This window comes from Hippoglossus hippoglossus, chromosome 24, assembly GCF_009819705.1.
Source record: "Hippoglossus hippoglossus isolate fHipHip1 chromosome 24, fHipHip1.pri, whole genome shotgun sequence".
In the NCBI taxonomy this organism is placed as follows: Eukaryota; Metazoa; Chordata; class Actinopteri; order Pleuronectiformes; family Pleuronectidae; genus Hippoglossus; species Hippoglossus hippoglossus.
Window position 1 is genome coordinate 5,219,888 of NC_047174.1, and position 25,606 is coordinate 5,245,493.

At 45.4% G+C, this 25,606-nt stretch overlaps 3 protein-coding genes across 7 annotated transcripts; all 3 read right to left on the reverse strand.

Moving 5' to 3' along the window:
* Nucleotides 1-275: 275 nt before the first annotated feature.
* Nucleotides 276-4,966, reverse strand: paplnb (papilin b, proteoglycan-like sulfated glycoprotein). 5 transcript variants are annotated; one of them, XM_034580243.1, is made up of 13 exons: nt 4,697-4,966; nt 4,400-4,479; nt 3,917-4,026; nt 3,665-3,725; nt 3,453-3,555; nt 3,182-3,312; nt 2,631-2,948; nt 2,315-2,491; nt 2,071-2,221; nt 1,912-1,995; nt 1,294-1,447; nt 1,128-1,206; nt 276-905 (listed from the first exon to the last, which is right to left on the reverse strand). In XM_034580243.1, exons 2-13 carry the CDS (start codon nt 4,454-4,456, stop codon nt 615-617), a joined length of 1,716 nt encoding a protein of 571 aa, XP_034436134.1. In that variant the 5' UTR covers nt 4,457-4,479; nt 4,697-4,966; the 3' UTR covers nt 276-614. The 5 variants fall into 5 exon arrangements, with proteins under 5 accessions (XP_034436134.1, XP_034436132.1, XP_034436131.1 ...); XM_034580241.1 differs by having other exon boundaries at nt 2,071-2,491; nt 4,400-4,471; XM_034580240.1 differs by having other exon boundaries at nt 2,071-2,491.
* A 3,816-nt stretch (nt 4,967-8,782) lies between these two features.
* On the reverse strand, nt 8,783-14,232 carry xkr5a (XK related 5a). Its single transcript, XM_034580175.1, has 7 exons — nt 13,983-14,232; nt 12,842-13,025; nt 12,406-12,590; nt 12,094-12,306; nt 11,624-11,793; nt 11,350-11,461; nt 8,783-10,920 (listed from the first exon to the last, which is right to left on the reverse strand). Exons 1-7 carry the CDS (start codon nt 14,113-14,115, stop codon nt 9,974-9,976), a joined length of 1,944 nt encoding a protein of 647 aa, XP_034436066.1. The 5' UTR covers nt 14,116-14,232; the 3' UTR covers nt 8,783-9,973.
* A 678-nt stretch (nt 14,233-14,910) lies between these two features.
* Nucleotides 14,911-24,241, reverse strand: LOC117757983 (PR domain zinc finger protein 1-like). The gene is made up of 7 exons (XM_034579243.1): nt 24,003-24,241; nt 22,323-22,586; nt 20,946-21,065; nt 19,682-19,934; nt 16,872-17,833; nt 16,638-16,766; nt 14,911-16,352 (listed from the first exon to the last, which is right to left on the reverse strand). The coding sequence occupies exons 1-7, from the start codon at nt 24,027-24,029 to the stop codon at nt 15,795-15,797; spliced, it is 2,313 nt and encodes a 770-aa protein (XP_034435134.1). The 5' UTR covers nt 24,030-24,241; the 3' UTR covers nt 14,911-15,794.
* Between the last annotated feature and the right edge of the window lie 1,365 nt (nt 24,242-25,606).

Consider the following 25,606-nt stretch of genomic DNA (forward strand, 5'->3'; position numbering starts at 1 on the left):
CGTCCAGCATTAAAGTTGCTACAATCATTTTGTCTTTTGTGGAAAAAGTATTTAAATCACTTACTTAAAAGTAGTGATCTCATAAAGTGTTTTATTATAAATGGTAAGAGGGGGAATCTCCAAGAATTAAGTGTAGTTAGTTACATCATACCATTTTATAATTGAGGTTTATATTAAATTTCAACGGGGGTCAAAGCCAAGTAAAGTGCACTTTTGGAAACATTGCAAGACAAATTAGAGACACAGATAAAACACGCCAACCTCTTTCATATCTGGACATTTTATTAGGTTCATGATTTAACTTTCATCATGACACAATTCTATTTTACTCTGAACAATTAAGGGAAAACACAAATGAGTGTTACAAACAAAATGCCCAAAATAAAATAATAAAATAAATTCAAGCTCGAGAGCTGTGATTGTATAATGTGAGTGTATTTAGATCATTTTAAATGTATTCCTGATGTTTAAATTAAATGTGGGATGTGGTAAGTTTCACAGTACATAGTTATGTGTGTCTTAGTCAATATATAGTATATACGTATACAAATTGCATCATAACGAGGACAATCTAGTCATCCTAAACGTACTGGAGGTATCAGATGTGCACATGGTTATGCCCTGGGTCTAAGAGCACCCATGAGTGAAGCTCTCCTCGGGGGGGCCCCTACTCGAGGTGGAGGCGGGGGCTCCCTCACCACTTGCCCACACTCTCTCTGGCACGCCTCCAGGGACATGAAGTTGTTGGCATTGCCCTGACAGCTTCCGTACCAGAACTCAGTGCATTTACCGCTGCCTGAGTCATAGTAGAACCGAACCATCCAGGTGTCACAGATCCCCTCATCTCGAGGCAGGGAGCACACGTTCCCAGGGGACGGAGCGGCAGGAGGTGAAAGTGGGCGATCCTGAACAAGATGGGAATAAATCTTTAAGGAAACTGCAGCTGTTAATTAATTAACACTACAAGCAAAGTGATAACAGATAACGAGACTGTAGATGCCCAGTTCTGCTCAAGTGATTTAGTTTTGTTTTGCAAAATCAGTGGAACGGCCTTTCAATAAATTTGCATTATTCAACGGCTTTAATACTTTTATTCAAACAAGTTGAGGAACAGATGTGATTCATACCACAGTTGTCTGGTACTCAGGACATCCAGCTCTTCCAAATCCTTGAGCTCGAGTCACCCCATCCAAACAACAGCCATACCTAAAGAAGATATTTGTATTAAATATGAGAATGCTTTATTCCATCCATTCATCAATTACATTTTTGTCACATATTGGTTATTATTACCTGCTGCCAATACAGTCATCCTGGGTGCAGCCCTGGTTCCTGGGTCCAGTGGCAGAGGTGTGGCCGTCAGGACAGCAGCCATAAGATGACTGAGCACAGTGAGGGCCGACCACGGACGGGTAGTGTTCGTAGGCAGTGGTTTGAGATCCAGTAGCTAAAGCAAGTCAACACAAAGACGTGGTAAAACATACTGCTACTGATCAGTACATGTCCATGGCATGTTTTATATGTTCATTAGGAATCCATCTGTGACATGATTTAGTAGTTTCAGTTATTTTCTACGGTGTCATGGCTTTACTAACTCTAAAAATATGTAGCAACAGTTAAGGTCATGGCTGTATCATGTATTTAATTATCTAAATATGGTCTTCAATAGTGAGGTAGTACAGAAACAGTTTGGGCTTTGTGTTTGTGAATAAGAGAAAACAGAGCATTCATGGTCTCAACAGGTACAATGGTGTAATCTGTTTTAAAGTGATGACTAATCTTAAATAACTGGTTGCACATTCACTCTTAAAATTCTTGGCAGATCACAAACAGAAGCCTATACACATGTAGATTAACTTCACGTTCAAACATGCAAAGACAGAGAATAAAGCTTCATCCACGGCTTCATACCTGAGGGGTCTCCTGATGGAACATGGGGAACAAATCCTCTCATTGTGCTTTCATGTCTCCTTGGATCCTGCACACTTGGGACCACTAAAGACAAAACTGCATTAAATAACAACAAACAAACACAAATAATCAAAGTAACACAGTTCAGATTTGACTTACTTTGCGTTCCAGGGCACGACTGCGAGTTGCACGCCTCCACAGAAACAGGCCTGCTCGCTGATCCACACCGGGCTTCGGGGTACGGGTTCAAATCTGTATCGAAACAGCCGACCCTCCTCTCCCTCACGCCCCCACCACAGCTTCGAGTGCACTGCAGGCACAAGACAAGAGAGGCAGAGGAAGCATGAGGATATTTATTTAAAAGCTTTCTTTGTAGTAGAAAACACTGTTTGTCTTTACGTACCAGGCCGTAGTCAGTCACGTGCCAGGTGATGCGAGTGTGGCAGGCAGGCCTGCGGCACGCCTGGGTAGAGGCAGGTCGTGCCAGTCCACTACAGGAGTGATCGCCCAGATGTTCACCTCTTGGTCCCACACAGTTCACCTCCCTTGTCTGCTGGCCTTCCCCACAGGTGACCGAACACTGGCCATCATATGGAACAATATATTAAAATCTTGAATCATCATAAATTAAGGGCATCAAGATGATTAATGGGCTTGATTCCAGAATACAAATGTATATTCCTGCCTGTATGATCAACAAAATGTAAAATTGTACAAACCACACTGAAGCTGGAGACACTGTACTCAGCAGAACATGATTGCATGTTGCAGGCCTGCTGACTCTGAGGCCTCTGCAGGCGCTGGGTGATGCAGTGGGTCCCCTCCACCACACGGGGGTTCACCGGGTCCTGAACCCAGCACTCCACGCTGCGATACTGCATGCCTCCACTGCAGGAGGCCGAGCACTCACCGTAGACACCGGTTTTGTAGATGTACGTGAGCGTCTCACTTGGGTGAGGAGCGACAGCGACAGGAGCAGCCGAGTGCACAGAATTAATGTCTTCATCCAAGCCCATGAACTCTCCATGGTTCAGTACCTGAAAGAAGATGAATGGTTGTGATTGTGTCCACTGAAAAAACACAGTGAACAACCAACTCAATGATAAATGAAGTGAATGATCAGAGGAAGAAAACATTCATAGATGTGTAGTGGTGACAGTCTTGAGGTTATATATATATGTACCGACTATTGAAATCTAATCAGTTCATCTTGGTATATCGTGTTCCATGCCCTTGACATTCGACCTTTGAATCTCCGTTTTGCTCTCACCCTGCAGAAGCCGTCCACACAGATGTCTGTGCGGCCCACGTAACAAGGTGTCCCATCCACCACTGCAGGTCTGTGTCGATAGAAGAAGTTCTCTCCTCTCGGGACACAGTTCAGCTCACATGGATTGGATGCTAGAACATTAAAGATTTAGTCATCATACAAAACCTCTATCAGATATTTTCTGTAAGTAGTTCATCCTGCTCAGAACCAAATGTCAATGTCACATAGATTTAGATAATGTGATTGTACAGTGTAATAACAGGTTTCTAACCTCCGTAGTAAGGCACCCATGTGCGGTGCTTGCCCTGGAAGTCCCCTCTGTCAAACTGGGAGCACTGCTCCTCCCTGAAGTCCCTGGACCCAGCCGGACATTCCTACAATCACACAACATGTTGGATTACTGGTGTATGATATGTTAGTGCAGTTTGTTGGTTGATGTCATTTATGAATAAGATAAATGAAAACGAGTTTAGGGATAATTACTTGTGTGTTGCAGGTTCGGAAGGATTTGGATGATCCCAGGCAGTTATGTCCTCCGTCTGTTCTGCAAGAGAGAGAGAAAAGAATGTTTAAAATATTTGTCTTTCTTGATAAATTATGCATTTGGCTTGATTGGTCAATAAAATCAATATTGCGTATATATATAAAACAAAAAGTATTGTGTTACTTTCAGCCTATTTCAGATCAGATCATGAGACAATCATCCCATTCTGACTCTGCGACTCTATGTCCTACCTGGATGTGATGCATTTCCTGGTTCTCATGGTGACTCCTGTGCCGCAGGTGCGGCTGCAGGGCCCATAGGCTCCGAACTCTCCCCAGTAGTCATGGGTCGGCTGCGTCACCTGAAAAACACACAGTGAAACTCCCACTTGCTCGGCTGCTGGACAACACTGCGCTCTCACACACCATTTCACAGCCAACCGTGAACCACAAGCACATACTAAGAGCATGCTGGAGACACACCGAAATAGAAGCTGGAACATTTGGCCACAAACCACCGCCTACACTTTGAATAACATCTACTGTAAACCCGCTCCGTGACACACAAACAACATCAATACTTTCACTCAAATACTATTTTTAGGTTGAGATTTCTGGACATACTGTACTTTGCGTTCTTTGCCACTTCCATTCATACTTAAGCGCTGACATGTACAGTACCTGCAAATTATATAATATTATTAATATTGTCAGCAGAAGAAATGAAAGACTCACCATGAAGGCAGGTACGGACAGCAGCTGCAGGAGACCAAGGATTAACAGCATCTTCATGTTCACCAGGATCCACTGCAGAACTGATGAGATGTATGGCAACTAAATAACTCAACTTTCAGTGCAAGAAGTATTATATATGAATCAAGCGTGTGCAATTCCTCCATGTATGTGCATCAGATCATGCTTGATACCACATGGGATTCCTTTCTTAATTTTTAAGACATGCATTAAAAGTGTTTTTCGTGCATTGTAAGAACATGCTGTTAATGAATCTGAATGAATTATAATCTTTCTTACCTTCTCAAAGTGAATTCCCAGCTGGTCGACCAGTCGTCCAGAAGGATGTGCAGCTCAGGAGTGAAGGGAACTGAATGACACCCAGTTTTCTATCTTCACCTCCACTCACACACACTGCAGCCCCATAACGTGTCAGGTTTCAACCACAGGAGGGAAACTGGGGTTTTTTTCCCCCTTCCAAAAAGGTTCTGACTTCTTTTTTTGAAGACGAATATAAGCTGTTATTTCCTCAGTGGAACAAAATGTCTTAAGTTAAGACCCTCGGGCTGTGAATTTATTTAGTTTTACAAGTTTTGATACGACTCTTTATTTTTCTGTCCTAGTGTAAAAATGAACGAAGAAGAAGAAAAACAAGACGTTTTTTTGAGCACAAGTAATTTAATGGTTTCATGCATGAGTTTCAACTGTGAAAGCAATTATTTCTCAGTGTTATCACATAAGAAAACCATTGAAATGTGATGTAGGATGAAAGATTGATTTTTTTGCTCACATTGCCGTCCACTGATTGTCCCCTTTGCACGTCTCATAACCACTAAACACAGACCCCGTGCTGGTGGGAGGTAAACATCGCCCCAAGGCTGTATTTAGATTTATTTTAAGTGAGAAACCACAGTTGACTACGGGAAGAGAATATAGAAGATATACCAGCGGGAATCAGTGGAAAGAAACATTCCTTTGCCAGAAGGCAGACAAGAGTATAAGATATACTTTAGTCGTTATGAATGCAGAATGCCTGGGTGAAAATAACTATGTGTGTGTTTGTGTGAGGTGCAGGAAATAAAACTGATGACAGTAAATGATTTGTTGACACAAAGTTTATACAGTCTCATCATCACCCTGTGTTAAAGACAGCTGACACAGTCATCTAGTATGGAAGCAATGCAACAAATAACACCTTTGTTAAGCTCATAAAGATTTAGTTTTATTAAACCAATGCCGAAAAGGGGAAGATTTAACTTTATCCAATGAAAAGGTGGATTCTGACCAGTTGTAACATGCGTCAATCTGGTTTATTTAACTGGTTTTAATGTGTTTTTGAACCCAACATATATATTTTAAATTAATTTTAAACTACTGAAAAAATTAATTCAATCAACTTAAAAAAACACTAAACTTGAAAATATATATCCTGATTTATATATTTATTTTATTATGACTTGACATAATATTATTATTAATATTGTTATTTTTGAGGTGTTGTATTTTATTAAATTACTGGACTAAGCATAGTAATACAGACTCGTGCATTTTTACCAAGTTGAGCGTGGTTGTCAGACAATTACTAATTTCACACGTTTATATAATTCCATTAATAAGTCTCATTCAAATCCATGAAAACCTCTGCGTAACACACCACCTCCGAAACTCAGTCCTTCCAAATGTTCACTCACACATCCCGATCCAAAACCACCACCCATAAATAAGTCTGTCAGTCCGCCCCTGTGCCTCAGAGCTGCCGGTTCAGCTTCTCTGTTTGCTTCTCCTTTGCTTCAAAGGCGCTCTTGGTGTTGAACAGGTCGTCCACTGTGTCCATGATCTCCTGCATTTCCCGGGACAGCTGGGAGTAACTCTCCTTCATCTCCTCCTGCTGCTGCCTCAGGTCCACTGCCGAGCGCATCAGCTCGGTGGCCTGGTGGCTGCAGTGGCCCCGCAGCTGCTCCACGTCCGACAGCAGCACCTCCATGCTCTTCATCAGCTGCTCCAGGCGGTCAGTGGTCACCTCGAACCCGGACATGTCCAGACTCCCAACCACCGTGTTGTCCGGGACCTGCTCCTCAGACTCTGGGTCTGGCTTTGGGCCCGTCTCCATCAATTCTTCTGTAACAGGCCCTCAGACACCCGATGCTCAAGTCAGACTTTAGCAAAACAGAAATCTGGAAGAAGAATAAATCACTTAGTTGCAGCCGATGACTGTAGAAGGTTCAAGGGAAAAGAGAATTCAAAGATCTGGAGAAATTAAAAAGATGCAGAGCAGCTCTGAGGCCTTTTCGCAGCGAGTAAAGAGTTCAAGCTCCTTGCACAGGGGGAAAAATGCACCTCTGACTAATCTCTTTCGCTTGTGCACCTGTGTGTACGTTGGTATATATATATATATATATATATATATATGTGTGTATCTGTGTCCAGGTGCCCTTTCACTGACGTATTGTCCTGTAATCCAGTTAAGGCAGCTCACCCTTCCCAGTCCATACCATTGCTGGCCCGGGGTGAGCGGCAGGCGGGACATCAGATTATGGGTGCTTCTCTCCTCCCATACCTACTGACGCTGTCTGAGCAGACAGATTAACCCCGTCCTCGTGGAGTCGGATGTGGGTGGCCTCGACTCTCACATGCACACACACATGGGTATAACCTCCAACTCTCTCTCTCTCTCCCCCTCCCTCTCTCTCCCTCTCTCCCTCTCTCTCTCCCTCTCTCTCTCTCTCTCTCTCTCTCTCTCTCTCTCTCTCCCCCTCCCTCACCCTCCCTCTCTCTCTCTCTCTCTCTCTCTCTCTCTCTGATCTACATGATTTTTAGTTTCTCTTTTCTTCTTCTGCTAATTTTCACTGAGTGTGGAAAGGGAAAGTGAAGCAGGTCTATCTTTATTCATTACATCAAAAATAACCTTTTTTTTTAATGCAAAAAAGGGTTAGGGTTAGGGTTATAAATATTGATATAAACAGCCCACATCCTTTTAAAATAAAACCTAGAAGTCATAACATATCCTAAAAGCACTAATATATAATATTCTCTAATATATTTCAGTCACATCTTAATTTGATGTAATCCAAATATTTAAAAAGATGTTACAGAGCATGTTAGAGAATCTGTTAGAGAGCATGTTAAAGAGCATGTTAAAGAGCACTTACCCTTTAAATGTCTGTGAAGATAAGGAGTGTGAACGGTGACCTCACCACCCTCCGGTATCTTAACAAAACAGAAGTTGCTCGTAGGAGGCCGGCGTTAAGAGGAAACCGTCCTTTTTCTGAGAAGTAAATACTGAGGTGTAAATATTTACCATAGCGTGACATCAGAAAGGATGTTTTCATTTGGAACACAGAGAACACAAATGATGAGACGATAGTAAAAATAAAAAGTGGTAAAAATTAGAGGCTGTATTTGTTCAATATGTGCAAAAGTAAAGTGTAACCCTAACAAAAATAAAGCAAAAGATCCAGTTCTTCACTAAAGCAAAAAGCAGCCTGACTTGTTAATGGCTACAGACATAAAAGAACAAGTAAATTAAATTCAAATAAAATTGCCAAGATCTTCAAAGAAAAAAGAAAATGAGCTCTTACATGTTTCTTGGTTGTTCTGTGAGCCTCCAGGATGTTTGAACGTGCAGGCTGGAGATAAGATGTGAAGCCTGGATCCTGTCTGGACCACACAGGCTCTGCCCATCTCACGTTCACTCAGTGTGACGACGGTCATGATGTTGCTATTTTAGTCTCATCTGTGAATGCTGATAATCAGATGCTCACAAAGAAACTTAAGTGAGTGAGACTGATGGTCGCTGCACGGTCAAAGCATCATAGAATAATGCGTGATTTCACTTTAAACCACATAAGAGAGAGAGAGACAAACAATCCGTCCAGCATAGTTTCTGCCTATTAGAAGTCAAAGGCTCCATATACCAAGAATATTTATATACTACTGTCTTTTTTTCTCTGGTCACTTGATTAATTTAAAATCTTAACTGAATTATTATTTTAGTGGCTCTTTCTCTACCTGTGTATTCCTTGTGTTATTATCTTAATGTTTCGGTCCTGTTTTTGTTTTTATTTTCAAGATCTATTTTGCTGTTACTTACTGTGAGTAGCTGAGTTTTTTTGTATTATTTCATATTTGTATTTATTTGTATTTATTCTATTTTTGTTCCAGTTTTGTTTCAATCATTTTGTCATTATATATTGTATTTAATTTATTATTATATTTAATCCAAATTATATTTAGTTTATATTTTAAATATTTTAAGCTACCCCACATTTTTAAAAAGGTGCCGACCCTGCCAGACTGCCCCCTGTATGAATATAATGAATATAGTACATACTGCAGTGTCTTCTGAGAAAAAACTAATAATGATAACAAACACTTGTATTCCAGTCATCCCACTACATAGGTTATTTATTGCTTATGTAAAGCCACCAGTGGCCTTTGCACTTCACAGTTCAAAATGTCATGTCGGCAGTCACGCGGGCACAAGAAGAAAAACCCAGCATCATTTCACTGCTTGGTGGATTTCATCCCTTTTTAACAGTAATGAGCAAAAATGCATTTGTCCCCTGGAAATAGCGTCCACATAAAAAAAAAGTCACTACAGGTGCCTCATAAGCATCTTTTTTACATATTGTTATCACTCAATATACGTTTGAATTTAAAGTTAATGCCTGAGACATTTTTACTCCCCCCCCAACATAAAGCAAAATCCCCCAAAACAATTCAGCAAATACATGGTCAACATGTAAATGAAGTTAAAACATCAAGACACAGTTGTGTCAGGTACTAGCCCTGCTCAAAACAATGCCAGTCAACACGACTATACAAAAAAAATACAGTATATTTTCTTTTTTGGGGGGAATAACAAGGAACTCACATCAATAGACATATGATACTGAAGATACTTGTGCTTTTAATAAGCCGACAGAACTCGTGGCTGATGCTGAGATGGGTAATACTCAAAAGGTCAGATACCCCTCGCCCCCTTTTGATGGAGGAATAACTTCTCTCGTAACTGCTGGTTATTATCTGTGATTAAACAGCAGCTTCTGTGTGTAATGTGAAGACCATCAGCTGCCTGAGATCATAAAGCAGCTGCATGTTTCTAATGCCGTTGATATAACCCATGGCTTAATAATTACAACCTGGCAGAACCAGTGCTCCTTCGGTTGCACGGTAACACTTTTTGTGAGGCTTGACATTTACTGCTGCTATGACTGAATGAATAAAACGTTACTTCTCGTCAGATAGAAGGTGTCTGAGCTCTATACACCTCTCTGGTTGTCTCCTTAATGTTGGAGGAAAACACTGCCGATGGTCTCACCACTGTGCGTCCGGCAATTTGGGCAAAGCAATGCTTTTAGAAAATAGTTTTACGATTCACGAGTGCGGGCTAGCTTAGCGTTATCCCAAAAGTTGTTATTGCATATACCGAGCCCACAGTGTACTAAAGATATAGGCATACAGAGGTGAAATGTTGCCAGCCTTTTCACTCTACAACACTAGGAAGATGAAAAAGCAGCCTTCCAAAAAAAGCTGGTGTGCTCCGGTTGCTGTTCCCTGATTCCTCCCACGAGAAAGCTAGAAGGTATCGTCCTCATCTCTCCTGGACATGATCAGCTGCCTCCTCGGACCCGTGAGATGGGGGACACTGGAGGGAGAGTCCAGCACTCCCGAGTCCAGTTTGGGAGTGGAAGTGCAGCGCGGCCCGACCCGGCCCATGAGCCCGCGCACGTCTCTGTGAAGGGCTGGGTCGCTGGGGATGGAGTTGAGGCGAACGCCATGTTCCAGACCTCCCATGTCCCGGTCCAGGCGGGGGTTACTGCCGCTGCTGGGGGACTGAGGGTCTGCACTGAAATACAGGGTGGAGCTGGACTCCGTGGGGCAGAAATATGGCTCTGGGCTGTCTCCAAACACAGATTTGCCCTCTGGTGAGCTGCGTTTAAAATCGGACGAGGGCGACTCCATCGGGCTCTCCATCTCCAGGCTGTCGAACTCTTCTTCGGGTTGTTCGATCGACGAGGGCTCGCTCATGCTCTGGAACTCGTCCTTGCAGTCCGAGAGCGGCGCCAGGCCTTTCCCCTGAGACTCGGAGGTGGACACGCCCTCGCAGCTGCCCCCTGCTGTGATAGTGATGCCCTCGTTACTCTTAAACCCTTGGTTGTACTCCTCCAAGTCCAGTATGGTCGCCGCGCCGCCGGCCCCGTACGCCCTGTTGATCTTCCCCATGTCTCCTGTCTTGAGGGCGAGTCGGATCAAGAGCCAGTGGTGGTGGCAGCACGGGCAGGAGCTGTTCGGCCGGCCGCCACAGGTTCCCGGGTGCTCCAGCAGAGTACCAGCCACGCCTGAGAGGGAGAAGCTGCCGTGGTTTTGAATGGAGGGAGCTGGCAGGCTTTTGTCCCCGAGAGAGAAGGAGGACTCCCCCTGTTCTATACACGTGCTGCCCATGTGGTTGTGGTTCGTACCCTGGGAGATCTCTGTTGACTTGGGATGGAGGAAGCGGTAGTAGAGGACGAGAGAGGCGGCACCTGGGACAGGAAATGGATGATGTTACGAATACAATGGGTCAGTTTGGGTTCGGGTTGTTGGAAACGAATTTCGGTGGTTAAATATTATTTGAATATTTAAAGATATCAGTACTATTCGAATGCACTAACTACTTTTAAAATGTGTATTTTTATTTATTTCATATATGTGATGGTTCGACAGTTCAGACTCTGCATTTTAAGACATTAAAGTTTTAAGACATTAAAGTTCCCTGTTCATTAACTTTCATGTTCAACTACTTCCAAAATGACTATATCCTGCATTTAATGGAGAAGCATTCAAAGGGCAATGATCACTTGTGTAAGAATAACACAGATGTTTTAAACTATTTGAATCACCACTGGAAGCACATTACTCACATACTACACAAACTGTTGTGACACTTGTCTAATTATGAGAGAGTGACTCACCGAGGAGAAAGCTGCACAGCACAGTGGTGGGAAGGGTCACGCTGTCCCACGAGGCTTCGCTGAGGAAGTCGGAGGCGGCCAGCAGCAGAGTGGCGTTCTCTACGAGCATGAACTGAGCGAGGAGAGAAGGTCACAGCATCAATCATCTGCAGACAGCTTTACGTCACTGTAAGCTAAGGACGCAGAGAGGAGGATGACAATGCACAATATCTGCCTATATGTCTGTGAGTGAGTGTGTGTGTGTGTGTGTGTGTCATTAAAAGTCATGTCTCACTGCATAAAAGCTGGCCATGCGGTAGCGCGAGGGTCCGTCCTTGACGTTGAGGAAGAGGAAGACGTGGACGAGCCCCATGACAGCGTTGAAGGCGCGCCAACACCACGGGCCGGTGCAGATGTCGGGCTGCTGTGATACCAGCCAGAAGGACGCCGTGAGCCAGTGGAAACCTGGAGGTCAGCGTAAAAATAGACAAGAAGGTGCAAGTGCAGTACAGGATCCAAATGTACTCTGTTAAGATGATGCAGAGGAGCCACTTAAGAAACTGGATCTATGCTGAATCACTCAGAGGATAATTAGAATGAACCCACATGTAAATTATATTTTTTATTCTATATAAATCCAGGCTCTTGCTCCTTTATTTGGTATTGTAAAATGACTATACTGAAATCATTTGTACTATTTAATTGCACCATCTCTCCTCCTTTGATTGGTGTCAGACCTTCGTGTCAACGGGGCTTGATGCTCACCTGCTACTCCACAGACCCACCAGTTAAAGACCCTGGCAAAGAACATGAGACAAGTCACCCTGGCACCCAGCATGCCTGCCCTCCACACCAGCTGGCACAGCAGGGCCGCCGGAGGCATGGCCAGGTGGCCCGGCCGGATCAGACAGCAGGCTCTGCTGTACAGCACCAGGGCCCAGGAAATAGACAGCACGCAAAGGACACAGCAGTAACCCACTGGAGGGAAAAACAGAAGGAGACAATAAGGGGTAAAAAGACCGCATCTCCTATTTAGGCATCGAACAGAACAATTGTCCCAAACGATAAATAGTTTACCTGGTGACGTGAAGCCCACATCGGTGGACACCACGACATACGCCTGCAGCAGGGTCTGAGGCAGCGTGAGGACGAGGGCCTCCAGCAGCCACAGGGCAGCCACGTCCGCCTGCTGCATGACGGAAGCTCCCAGCTCCGCCACTGAGCCCTGCATGTGCAACACAGACCTCATGCAGTCCCATAACCTGCCAGAAGAGGGGGCCAGAGACAGGAGCAGATAGTGATAGCTAACCTCCTGGTGAAGGTTTCAATGACAGACTGAAGCGAGGAATATTTACTGTGTACTTTGATGGGAACGATGTGCGACGTCAGCAAATGTTCTTATGGCAGAGGGCACAGAACAACTGTTTCCAGCTGAGGGGCCTCGAATTGAATCAACAAGACGTATTCTGAACACGGTTGATGGGGTTATATCGTATTTTCCTGAAGATCTCACCTCTTGAAGATGCCCAAGTGCAGAATGTGTATGACGGAGAGGTGGCATCGCCTGTCATCGCCATCATCGTAGTACCACTTCATACTGAGCAGTTGCACGGCCGTGCCCGGTAGAAAGAGGCCGAGAGTGAGGCCCGCCCACTGTGTCTCCTCATTCCAAAGGTAAAACCCTATACAGTAGATCACTAACACACACACACACACACACACATTGACATGAAAACAGATACAGACATGCGGATGCAATTTTTATGGCTTGTGTGACACGTTTGTTTTCTGTAAATAATAAATAAGGACACATACAGTCTGGTTTATCATGTAGTTTTACACACCTTGATCAAGTAAATCGTCGTTTAATTTAACAGGAAGCTGTTCTAATGGGATGCTGCATCTAACTTGTCAAGGACCACAGAGTTTTTAGCGTTCTAGCTAACAACTAATATATCTGGGACAACGTGGAGTCCCTGCAGCATTTAGGACTTGTTTTGTCAGTCACAGGAATATTAAATATATATATAGACAAAGTCAAAGTCAAAGTCAGACATTGTGCAGTCACCTTGTTCCTCTTGTGTCCTGCCCCATTGATCTGCTTAGTCAGGGATTCATCCCCTTGTGTGCTGCAAGGTGCTTTAACGCACACTCCAGATGTGCATTCACTGGTTTACTGGAACAGTATTAATATTCATGAGACTAATAACAATGTAATGGTCTCGTAGCTGCAAGAGAAATCGAAAAGTTGAGCATTGTACCTGAAGGTATCAAGGTCAGGCCTTGAGTGGTCAATTATTAATGAAGATTAATGGATGGATTTAATTCATTTCCAATTGTGTGACCCTGAGGGATGACCCCTGCAGATCCTGTGGCCAAAACATCTCTGCCAACAGGACATATTGTAAAGCATTTAAAAAGGTTTGTGTGTCCAGTAGAACATGCTTTGCTCCAGGATCACAATAGACCAGTGTTTCCAGGCTGGACTACGCGTGCTGCTGGATCCGCTCCAGCACGAAGCATCATGGCTGAGCAGCAACGTGCATTGTTTCAATTCATCCCAGCGACAATCAGCCCCATGCGAACAAAACACAGTATTTTCAACCAACAACCGGAGGGGGAGGGGGGGGGGGGGGGGATCTATGCCCACTTACGAGCGCTGCGTTCGGCCACGATCACCAGCGCCGACGCGCCGAGCAGCACCGCCTGGCACCACGCGATCCAGCAGCCGCTCCGCCGGGCCGCGGACGGCATCCTGCGGGCAACCGCCCCGACCGCGTTCATCATGATGCGGACACACGGGAGGGAGAGGCCGCCGCTGACATGATCCCGGGCTTCTCCCTCTCAGCCCGGACGCGTCCTCCTTCTTCTCCCGCTGCCTGCCCTCCGTCCAACATGCGTGACGTCAGCGCGTCGTGTTAAAGGGGCATCGCTTCTGTGACGAGAGGCTCACCTGAAGCCAAATATGAATAATAATAATAATAATAATAATAATAATAATAATAATAATAATAATAATAGTAATAGTAATAATAACTCCACCTGGACATCAACTCATAGTTTATTATAAGAAATACAATAATAATAATAAATAATAACAAAACATTAGTAATAACAACAATGATAATAATCAATAATAATTAAAAAAAATACTAAATTAGGCTGACAATTCAGTCCTCTAAATATTCAAGATCCATTGATTGATAATAATAATAAAAAAAAGCCATGTCTCGCAATGTGAAAGAAAGTAAAGAAATTATTGGATCTGCCCATTTATCCGGATCCTACATTTGAATTGGTCCTTCCCTGACCCGTGCTGCATCCTTACACCAAGTTTTGTGGAAATCCGTTGAGTTGTTCTTGTGAAATCTTGCTCACAAACAAACAAACGGTTGAAAACATAAACTCCTTGGCAGAGGTAATGATGGAGGTGATGGTGGATACTATTTCCTCCTGAATAAAGAGGTCAGAGGTCAGAGGTCAGGGTCTTTTCTTGATATCCATTGGGACATTTTTCTTCCGTTGTTTTTTTTCTTGTAAGGAAGTGAAAGAGTCACGTCCAGAGCAGCTGATGGCCACTGACCTGACCTGGAGATTCATGTTCTGCATGTTACATTTAGACCAACAGTGATGATACAGTGCAACCGAAAGTCAGTCTAATTCAGTTAGTTTTTGTATATTATCAATTTCATTCCTTTACAGTGTGTGCTCTCATTCAGAGAAGAGCTACTGGGAAGTCTTCTAACATCTGTGCTTCTATAACTCAGAATAAACCATAGAGTCATGCGTCGTGGTTTTATTTTTAGTCATCTGATTAATACTGAAACTAAATACAGAATGAGTGCTTACAAAGTTCGCAGCTGGATCTTATTGACAGTGAATGTAACTTTGTCATGCAGGTTGTTGTCAGTGGGGTTTTTTTCCAGGGGGAAGGGTCTGACACTGGTGTGGAGTATTCCAAAGCTCATAACAGGATGTTTACCTACGTCACCAGCACTCACACAAAGAAGAGCACATACGCTACACACAAACATCTCAGGTTTCACCTTGTCAACGCTGCATAGTCATGCTTATCCAGTAATTGTGGCTTTAATTGGTAGGCGTATATACGCACACATACGCAAACGGAAACAGTCACACAAACCACAAATTAAAAACAAGTTTTCTTTATGTATAATCATGTGTTATACAAAAAAACGAAATTACAGAAAATGTCACAAATCTGTCTTTTTATACATTTTAGATTCATAGTAGTAACAGAATAAATTAGGGAAGGTGTGTACATTAAATCTATAAAGTCACAGGGTTGCAGGCCACAAAGTTTTGATTCTTCACGTGCTACAGTTTCTGTAGAGTATAGGCCTGGGACTCCATGATTGAGATAAGGCTTTACTTCAAATAGGGCAGTAACAGACAGCTGCTGAGTTGACCTGTAAGGATTATATGGCTGGATTAGCAAGGCTGTCTCAGGGCTCTGATATGCAGCTTGACTCCAGCTTGATGCTGGATGGATGCAGAGGTAAATGGTTCCCATGATGCATCTGCACACCAGAAAACTCCTCCGCTGATTGGCAGAGGCTCAGCCCAGTCTCCCCTCTGACGTCACCCCGGTGGCCCGAGGTGCAAGTCTCCATCTTCTGTATTAGATCAATAATATTCCCCTTGTCCATCTTGGCCTCTGCGGCCATGGCCTCCAGCTGGTCCGCCGCCTCGCTCAGGTCGAACCTCTGGATCTCGGCATTGACGCGGTGCAGCTCCTCCGGCGAGTGTCTGTGGGAGGCCAAGGGAGAGAGCGGGCAGAAGCCCTGCAGGTGCACCTGGAGGCTGCAGTAGTGGAGATAGGCACAGGGGCAGTGGGGACACCGGTGAGGTCGCTCCCCGGTGTGGAGGCGTTTGTGGAGCTTGAGGTGGACGTACTGAGTAAAGCGGGCCGGGCAGAGTTTGCACTGGTAAGGCCTCTCACCCGAGTGCAGCCGTTGGTGGGTCTTCAAGTTACTCGTGCTACTGAATCTTTTATGGCACACCTATATCGGGGGAAAAAAAGATGAATTTTCAAAAATCTTTCTGGATCATCTTGTCTTAGTCATAGTTACTGCTTCTAGTCTTGTAACTTATTTTTACACTTCAATCATTGAATGTTAATCAGAGATGCGTCAGATATTTGTACATAGCCAGGCCTGTTGTTTCTCCTTGTTCCTGCTAAGCGAAGATAACTACATGAGTGTGGTGTAAATATTCACACTCAACACTCATCTAGAAAGCAAACAAGCATGTGTCCCAAAACGTGTCTTTAACAATCGTAACCACACCTTGCATTCATGTGGTTTCTCCCCTGTGTGAACCAGGTAGTGTTTCTGCAGGTGGGCGAGCTGAGTGAAGGTCTTGTTGCAGGTCTGACACCCGAAGGGACGCTCCCCGCTGTGAACTCGCAGATGAACCTGAAAACACAACGTCAGAGGTGAGTATTCACGTTTTTTTTATGTTAACTAGAGAAACTAAGATGTTTTTACCAGACGACTTTAACATAACGAGGAGTAACGAACCTTGAGGTTGGACAGCTGCCCAAAGATCTTTCCGCAAACGTTGCACTCATACCGGATCTTTCCGTTCTGCCTGGTGAGAGGGTACGACAGAGTCTTGTAGCCGATGATCTGCCCTCCTTGTCTGGTCTTCCTGAGGTCGATCGCGACCTCTGTGTTGCCCTGAGAAGCAGAGGTGGGTCTGGAAGGGAGGCAGTCTGAGGAGGCAGCCAAGCCCACCAGCGGTGAGCATCCTCCGGGTGCAAAAGAGGGCAATGCTCCGCGGAGTGAGGTGACCATGGATGAGGCACCGGATGTGGTGGGTAAAGTGAGGTCCTCTGAGGGGATCCTGAGGTAGCTGGATGTGAGGTCCTTGTTGTTGTTGTGTTCACTGGTCTGTGAAAGAATGAGGTCTCGTTTGGCGGATTGTGCAAGTGACAAGTCTTTGTGTCTGTTGGCTAGAGGGTGGAGGAGGTGTGCATAGCTGTCAAAAGGTAATAGATGGGGTGAGAGTGTTGCGTGTGGTTTCAGTCGATCACTGCAGAAAGGGTACGAATGAGGTAGAATGCTGTTTGGGCCAAGGGAATAGTGAGGCAGATAATAGGGAGCGTGCCTCAGAGCGGGGTCGGGCACGGTGGGCTCGTGGTAAGGTTTGGCTGCAACAGGGCCTTGACTGTGCTGATAGCTCAAGTGCAAAATTGAGGGGACAGGGCGACTCAGAGCTGGACGTTTGGCAGCGGACGGGCTGCAGGTCGGCAGGGGGGGCAGAGGTGCGTATCTGTGGCCGTGCATCGATTCTGAGGTGGTCTGGATTGGGTAGACAACTCGAGGACACAAGGGAAAACCTGCTGAGAGGTTTGGCTGAGACAAAGCACTCTCCAGACGTCTGGGACAGGTAGTCAGGGACCTGGAGGGCTCGTCTCGGAGGATTTCCGAAACGCTGTGTCCTCGTTTCGCCGTCGTCTTCTCCTGCGCCCGACTCTGTTCTGTGAGACAAATAAACAATGGAGGATTGACGTAAGACACAGGTGACAACTTGTTTTAGATCAGACACAACAGTATTGTCATTCAACCACGGGACACATTTGTCCGTGACACTGACGTCATCATGCAGACGTGCCCCTTTTGAAGTCACCAGGCTTTTTTTATCTTTCAAAAGGTCCCTTCTGTAGTCCGACCAGTTTCTTTATGCTATAAAGATGAGAAGATAAACATGTGTGTTTCTTATCAGGTGTGTGTGTGTGTGTGTGTGTGTGCCTGTCTACCAGACATCTCCCAAGCAGCTCTGAAACTGGACCCTGGAGGGGGAACAATGGGTGTTTGATCAGGCTGCAGATAGCATGGAGGACAGTCAGTTATAGTCTATCTCAAGCGGGGGGCAAGACCTACACAGGATGAGAAACAACGTCTCATATTCCAGCCCCAACACATCAACTAAACTAAAAGTAAGATTTATTTTCCTCTTAATTGTAAGCACAGGTCACATTTTTACAACATGAGGATCCAACTCTAAAGTTTCAAATGTGCAAAACTTTTCCACTTTATACCCAGGAAGTCCCGCGGAGAGATTTACTCAGAGCAGACAAAAGGACGCAAGCTGACAAACAGAGGAAGACGACACAGAGAAGTGTCCGTGTACATTTCCCCTCCTCATGGACGGAATTAACATCAGCCCATACAAACACAGAGCGACCCCTTATCTCCCGTGTGCTCCCCTGCGTTACCCTTCCCCTCCCCCACCCCCACCCTCTCCTGAGAGGCCGGCTCTCGGCAAACAAACAGCACACACTCGGTGAGATATCAATCTGTCAGCGGGTTGCCTTGTCAGGAAGTTCAAGTAGTCACTGGAGCGCTTCCGACCTCTCTTCCTCCTTAAGAGCCAAATAAATAAGGGGTCTTGTGCCAGTTTGCTGTCAGCACCTCAGGCAGCCTCTTGTGTGTGTGTGTGTGTGTGTGTGTGTGTGTGTGTGTGTGTGTGTGTGTGTGTGTGTGTGTGTGTGTGTGTGTGTGTGTGTGTGTGTGTGTGTGTAAATGAAAATGAGTATTTTTGCGGCGTGTCCGTGTGGCCTCTCTGCTAACTCCTGCACTTTTTTTGTGAATGAAAGCCAAATGCTTCTTTTTTTTTTGTGAATGGGCCGGCAGCTGTGTTTCCATGCGGCGTCAAAGAAAAAGGGAAACTGAAACATTGTCCTGAAATTTATCTCATCTTACTCAGGTACTGAGGCTCCACCTGGAGACAGGTCCTCTCTGTTTTCGGGACCCTACTCTCCTCCTTTGTGTCCTGTATTTAACAAAAGGGGCCGTGGGTGGGACTTGAATGACTTCTTAAACCCCCCCACACAAAGAGAGTGTCAGTCGGCCGGCGCTTTGATCGGGTGCCTCACTCCACAGTGACAATACGTGCCAGATATGACTCAAAGCGTGGGCACAGGGTTGGTTTCTGTGAGACTGACACCTTCCCTGATACTACCGCCGCATTGTTAGATTCCAGGGTTGCCCCAGCACAGAGGTGTCTGGCCCAGCTCTCAAATTAAAGGGTCAGGGTAAGTTGGCAGCGAGGAGACCCGACTAGCTTCTTCTAGCTTCTAGCTCCTATCCTGCTCCCACTGATAAATGACCAGAGTAACTCCAGCTCTCCTTTTATAGAGATAGGTGATGACTAGAAGTTAGCAAACGAGCCACGGAAAAGTCGGCCTCTGTTCATATGTCTTGCAGAAGTAGCCGTGACAAGGGGGCCGATGGGCGGGGGTGGGACGTATCAGTTGCATTTCTTTAAAGCCTTCTCCTGCTAGTTTTCCCAGGATTACCAACCCTAGCTTTTGAAGCAGACTCACCATTATTGTCAATAGGCAGTTGGCCCAGGGGAGGGTAGTTACAGCGCTGCGCAAACTCCGGGCAGTACCACACCAGCAGCTCCTGGCCCTGCTGAAGAGGTTTGATGGTGTAGAAGTAGATGTCCAAACCGCTCTGGCACGCCACCAGGTTCTGCTCCTTTGCGCTGCAGGCCGGGTTGACGTAGCGCATCCAGTTGCTCCGCTCCTCGTTCAGGCCGTCCAGGATGTGGTGTAAGTGCCCCTCCGAGAAGACCTGTGGTGCGAGGGAACCAGATAACGAGGTGAGAGATGATTCAGTTGACAACGAGGAATTGACGGCGTGGCGTGCATTGAATAAACCATGATGTCACAGGTTTCCTTACACCTTGATGGGAAGCCCTGTGTCTCCTTTCAGCTGAGATAGGTGTTGTCTCACTTTGTGGTACATAAGTCATTTAGAGTTATGAAAGCAGCAGTGAATACGAGTTTCGCTGTATGACTGGATTGCAGTAATGGGTTCACTATCCCGCCCACTATCGCTCAGCGATTACTGCATCTGGGTGATTGCTGACCTTTTAAAAAGTAAATTTAAAGTGTACCCCCCCCCCCCCCCCCCCCCCCCCCCCCTTCTTATGTCTTTAAAACTACTCCTCATACTTTCTAATCTTTGAAGCTGTGCCGTCACCTGAGTCATGCCTGACTTCGTTAACAGATTGTCTGTGTTATGGCTGTTTGATCGGGGGGGGTGTTGCACGATGTCTAGGCTGCTGACTCTAAACTGTAGAATTACACAGTGTGTAATGAAAGGCGTCCTGATGCTGCCGATTTGTAACAACATACTTCTCAGGCTCGAAGCCACTTCCTTGCTTAGTCAGTGTGAGAGTTTTGTGAGTCTGGCGGAGTGAGGACATGTGTGCATGCCGTATTTACTGGCAGCGACACCGCTGCCGAGTGAAGCGCAGACGGAGGAGAAGCGCTGCGTCACTGAAACCAAACAGCTGTGTGGGCATGACCTCAGGCAGCCATGCACACAACCAGCAAACAAACTTCAATGCATGCACTTGTGAAAACCCATTTGATTTGAGTGACATTTAACGACACATGCATATCTTCATCCCTTCGCAGGTTAGTCAGACATTGACCACAGCGGCTAAACTAGAGCCACACCACAGCCACAGCCACAGCAGCTCCTCCAGATGGAGATATACAGGATGTGAACAGTTTTGAAACACAAACCGAAGAATTTCACACGCAATCCAGAGACTCTCGTGCATAAGTCACTCACCCTCCAGAAGTACTTCCTGTCAGCCCCCGTTAGCAGTATGTCGCTGGTGTAGCTCTCCCCCACCAAGGGGCCAAAACGCGTCCCCTTAGGAATCAGCTCCTTGCTGCTCACCCCGAGCACCTGTTGGACAAAAAGGACACGGAGTCATCAAACCACAGAGCAGTTCACAAATTGGAGGCCTGAGTTGAAAAAACTAAATTAGAGGGATGAGATTCTCGAGAATAAACTCCTACTCATCCGATCCTCTATCCACAAGCCCTGTTTACCTTGTACACCCTGAGGAAATAAGCAATCAAGCAATTAGCTCTTATTATTGAATAGTGACCCTCATGACACTACTTCCAAGGAGACTTTTGCAGGGCTGTGACAGAACGTGTCCCTTGTTTCACACGCTGAATATTTCATAAGCCAATCACCCGAGTTATCTTCAGTTCTCTCCACCATATTCAAATTTCACCACTACTCCTGCTCTGCTACCTGCAGGTGTGAAACTCTCCCCCTGCGTCCCAGGCCTCCAGGGTGGGGAAGAGGGGATAAGGTGTCACGGGCACACCCCTACCAGTGGACTGCACCTTGAGCTCTGTGTTCAAATCCCCCTAAAGCAATGGCAATGCATTCTCTCTTTCATCTGTCTTTCGTCACAATGCTGCCGCAGTGTGTGTAGCAGGATCAACCGTTACATGCTTACTTTATCTCCAGTTTATGCTGCTCGTCTGACGGCTCCATCAGAGGTGCACCAGTGTCAGAGATTACAGTAGCGTTTCCTGTTCTTTGAGAGGTCAAGTGCTAGCACAGGTATTCTGCCGCAGACGCCCGGGCTGATTGCCGTGTGTCATCCACGGAGACTCAACCCTAATTACGCATAGGGAAACTGTTTCCTCTCCATGTTCTTATCCGTTGTCAATCCAGTTAAACATAAACCGTCCTCCACTGTAACGGCCACGCACTTAATGTGGGAGATCATTTCCAGCACCTGAGCTGTGCTTTATGGTGTAATTGTGTGCCGGGGACAAAGGGGCTGAGAATTTTAAAAGGTAGCTACTAATCATACAGGCACCTCAGGCATCGTGCTGGAGGGGCTTTGTCTCCCCGTCTTTGCCTCAACATATACATAACAGAGAGGAAAGGCTGAAATTAGACAACAACATGTCAAGTACTTCCTGCCGGAGGATGGATGAGAGCATGGAAGGAAGTCGGAGTGACGCAAGGAGTCGGCAATAACAAAACATAAAGCAGCTAAAGTGCACACTTACACATCGCTTGGACATACAAGGAATTGGTTTGATCGTTTTTCTCCCTTTGCTTAAAAAAAAAAAACCTCCCCTCAATTTGAATCACTACAACCGCACTGATAGAGGCGTCTGCTTTGCTGCGTACCTCTGTTGAGTTGTGGCAGCGCTTCAGGGCCAGGTTTCTGGGTAGGGAGCGCTCGGCTCGCGTCCTCCCGTGGTCGGCGGACGCTTGCTCCAGAGGCTGGTCCTTCACCATGTAAGTGCACTTCTCCTCAAAGTCCGCCTCGCTCCACGAGGTCATGTCGACATCCTGTGTCTCTGGCATCGTTGCGGCGGCGACCCCGACGCTTTGCAGTGACCTTCCTGAGGTCAACATGGCTGTGGTGCACTGAGCGGAGGAGGAGGAGGCCTAGAGGAAAGATTCACACATTAAATATGACATTAAATATGTTGGCAAGTCTCCATTATCCCATATGTCTGGAAAAACAGATGATTCTGGCCTCAAGAGAGACGTTTCATTTCTTTTACCTTTTGCTTTTATGTCTCAATTCAAGGGACAAACACACAGACTATACAAACAACAGACGAAGGGAAGTCGAGTTTTGAATGGAGCTAAAATTAGATGGCGGAGAGTGAGGTGTGACACAGAGGAGGAAGCGGCCAGTCTGAGATGTTGAGGAGGAGAATTGGCGGAGAATGTAACTTTCCCATCAATTGCTCCGAGCAGACAAACAAACTTCAAAGTGGAACCTTCATGCTCGCTGCCCCATTGCCCCCGCCGTCCCACACATCCTGTGACCGTCCAAATCACAACCCCTGGGCTATGAGGGAGGTTCCTGTGCATGTCAAGCCCCCGGAGCAGGACCACTTTCACAAGGAAACCAGCGCTGCCGGTGAATCGACCAGACTTCCTCTGACTGACTGTGACTTGGTCCCCAGCCAGATCCAAAGTGTCGTTCTCTCTCTCTCTTTCTTTCTTTCTTTCTTTCTTTATCCCTGTTGCTTATTGACTCTCCTCTCCTCAGGAAGACTGATGTCGTTCTTGTAACTCACTCTTGACAAAATCAGTGGCCCCCGGCTGATAGAACGACACGATGACAAAGTGAAGCGAGAAAAGAGAGGAAGATAGATGGTGTGTGATTAAAAGACAATGCTCAGATATGGCTTTTTTTTAGAACTTCTTCCTTTTGAAGCCTCATCAGTTTGCCTCTGAGATAGTGGAAGATAAGTCCTGTGTATGGTAATATTTGTCGAGCACACACATTGACTGACATTACCTAATGGAAATTGACCAAAGAACTCAAACGTCCAGCACAATTTTGTGAAACTCTCATCCCAGTTTAGAATTTTTTTGTTATATTAGTAAATCAAAAACCTTTTAAAAGTCACACGGTAATCCAGTATTTTTACATCTATATGGAAAAAGGTGTCTCATGTGCTAAAGCACCTTATTAGGAAGAAGGGTGAAATGCGAACGAAAGTGCAGAGAGATGAGATTCATGGACGACGTCGTTTCTCCTTAATTTTTCACCACAGCTGACAAGCACTGACTTTCACAAGTGTGACAACTCACTCCGAAACTACTGAACCGGTGACACAGCAAAAAATATGTTCTGAAAATGAAGACGTGAGTCAAACGGCTGCACAGCTGCGGGTGAGAGGGCAACGTGTGACAGGTTGACTCTAGAAATCACTCAGCTTGACTTTCACATTTCACCAGATAAAGATTAAAGATAAATGAAAGAATCCATAGAATCTATAATAATAAAACACAATCTCTGTCCTGCATGAGCGAGATGACTTTAGAAGGATGTTGCACACTTACTGTGAAGCCTTGAGAGGAGCCACACATATGGGTTGGATGTCCGTGCCCTCCTTGGAAGCCTGGAGTGTGTGTGGGAGCCACCAGTTGCTGCTCTCTCTCTCTCTCTCTCTCTCTCTCTTTCTCTCTCTCTTGTCCCTGTCTATCTCTCCGTCTCTCACTCAACCTCAGTATCCTGTGTACCTGTGTGAGTGTGTGTGAGCGTGTGACTCTTGCTCTTGCCCCTAACACAGGGGAGGAGGGAAGGTGTGTGTGTGTTTCAGAGAAAAGAGAGAGAGAGAGATACACTCCCTTTTCCTCTCATGCTCCCTCCCCCCTCCTCCCCTCCTCCCCTTTGCCCCATGACTCCTCCTTGGACAGGGTTTTTATGTGTGTTTGTGTCACTGTCTTGCCCCAGGGTGTGAGGCTTTCTCCGAGGATGGGGGGGGGGGGGGGTGCACTGGCTGTCACACAGCTATGTCCGGATCAGACAAATGAATCTTCATTTACTGACAGTCGCCGTGCTCAGGTGAGAGGAGGGCGGACCTGTGTTGTGTTTGTAAATCAAGGAAACAACCAGAGGAGATGAGATCACTTTTATTATTATTATTATTTTTTTTTTTTGCACATGTGCATGTGTGAGTTGGAAAGATGTTAAATTGTCTATGCCACATGAGGCTATGTTTGCTGTTGGGATTAAATAAAAGCTCAATCATTATTCTAACTGCCGTGTCCTGTGTGTTCTGCAGCTTAAAAAGTGACTGTTACAGCCCGGCAGAGTGACACCTCTTGAATATGAAGAAACTTAATATCTGACTTGTCGTCGCCGCAGCAGCTGCAGACTGAGATATTTCCACGTTGTTCATTAGTCTTGACTCAGACACTCGAGTCTGAGCTCTGGGAAGGAAAGAGATGAAAAAGACAACTGCAGAAAACTAAAAATTATTCACTAACTTCTTTAATATCTCAGCAGTGCAGACTTCTCTGGTGGAAAATTGGGCCGCAACTAGAAAGTATGGCCATCAGGGTGAGGATAAGTGTGATAGTTAATTATTTGATATAAAAAAATACCATTAGACCAAATACCCCCCAAAATAATCAATTTACTACAATAAAAGACCCAGAAAAGCAACATATTGGAACTGGAACTCTCAAATATTTGGCTTTCTGTGTAAAAAATACAATTAATCTATTATAAAAGCAGTTGCCAATTCATTTTCACGGTTAATTGATCAGTGGTGGCAGCGTTCGAACACTGAAACAAGCTCATATCACCTCCACCAGGGGAGGTTATGTTTTCACCTGTGTTTGTCTGTCAGTTTGAAGGATTTTGCAAAAACCCTTTCCAGAGAAATATGTGTGAATCTTGATGAAATAATTCAGCGAAAGTTATGGGGTTGTTATCGATGAGTGTGCGCGTAGTAAAAAACAGGACTAGAAACCAGTAAGTGCCACCAATGCCAAGATACAAGGCTTGATGTAATTGAGGTGCGCACTCTGCTCGGTTCAATTCCCCTTTTAGAAATGATTTTACATTAAAACATGAAGCTGCACCATGTATAGCCTGAAGTTTCAGACAAACTCAGATGTATAAAGTGAGCTGTCAGCAGAGAAATGAACGCAGTCGT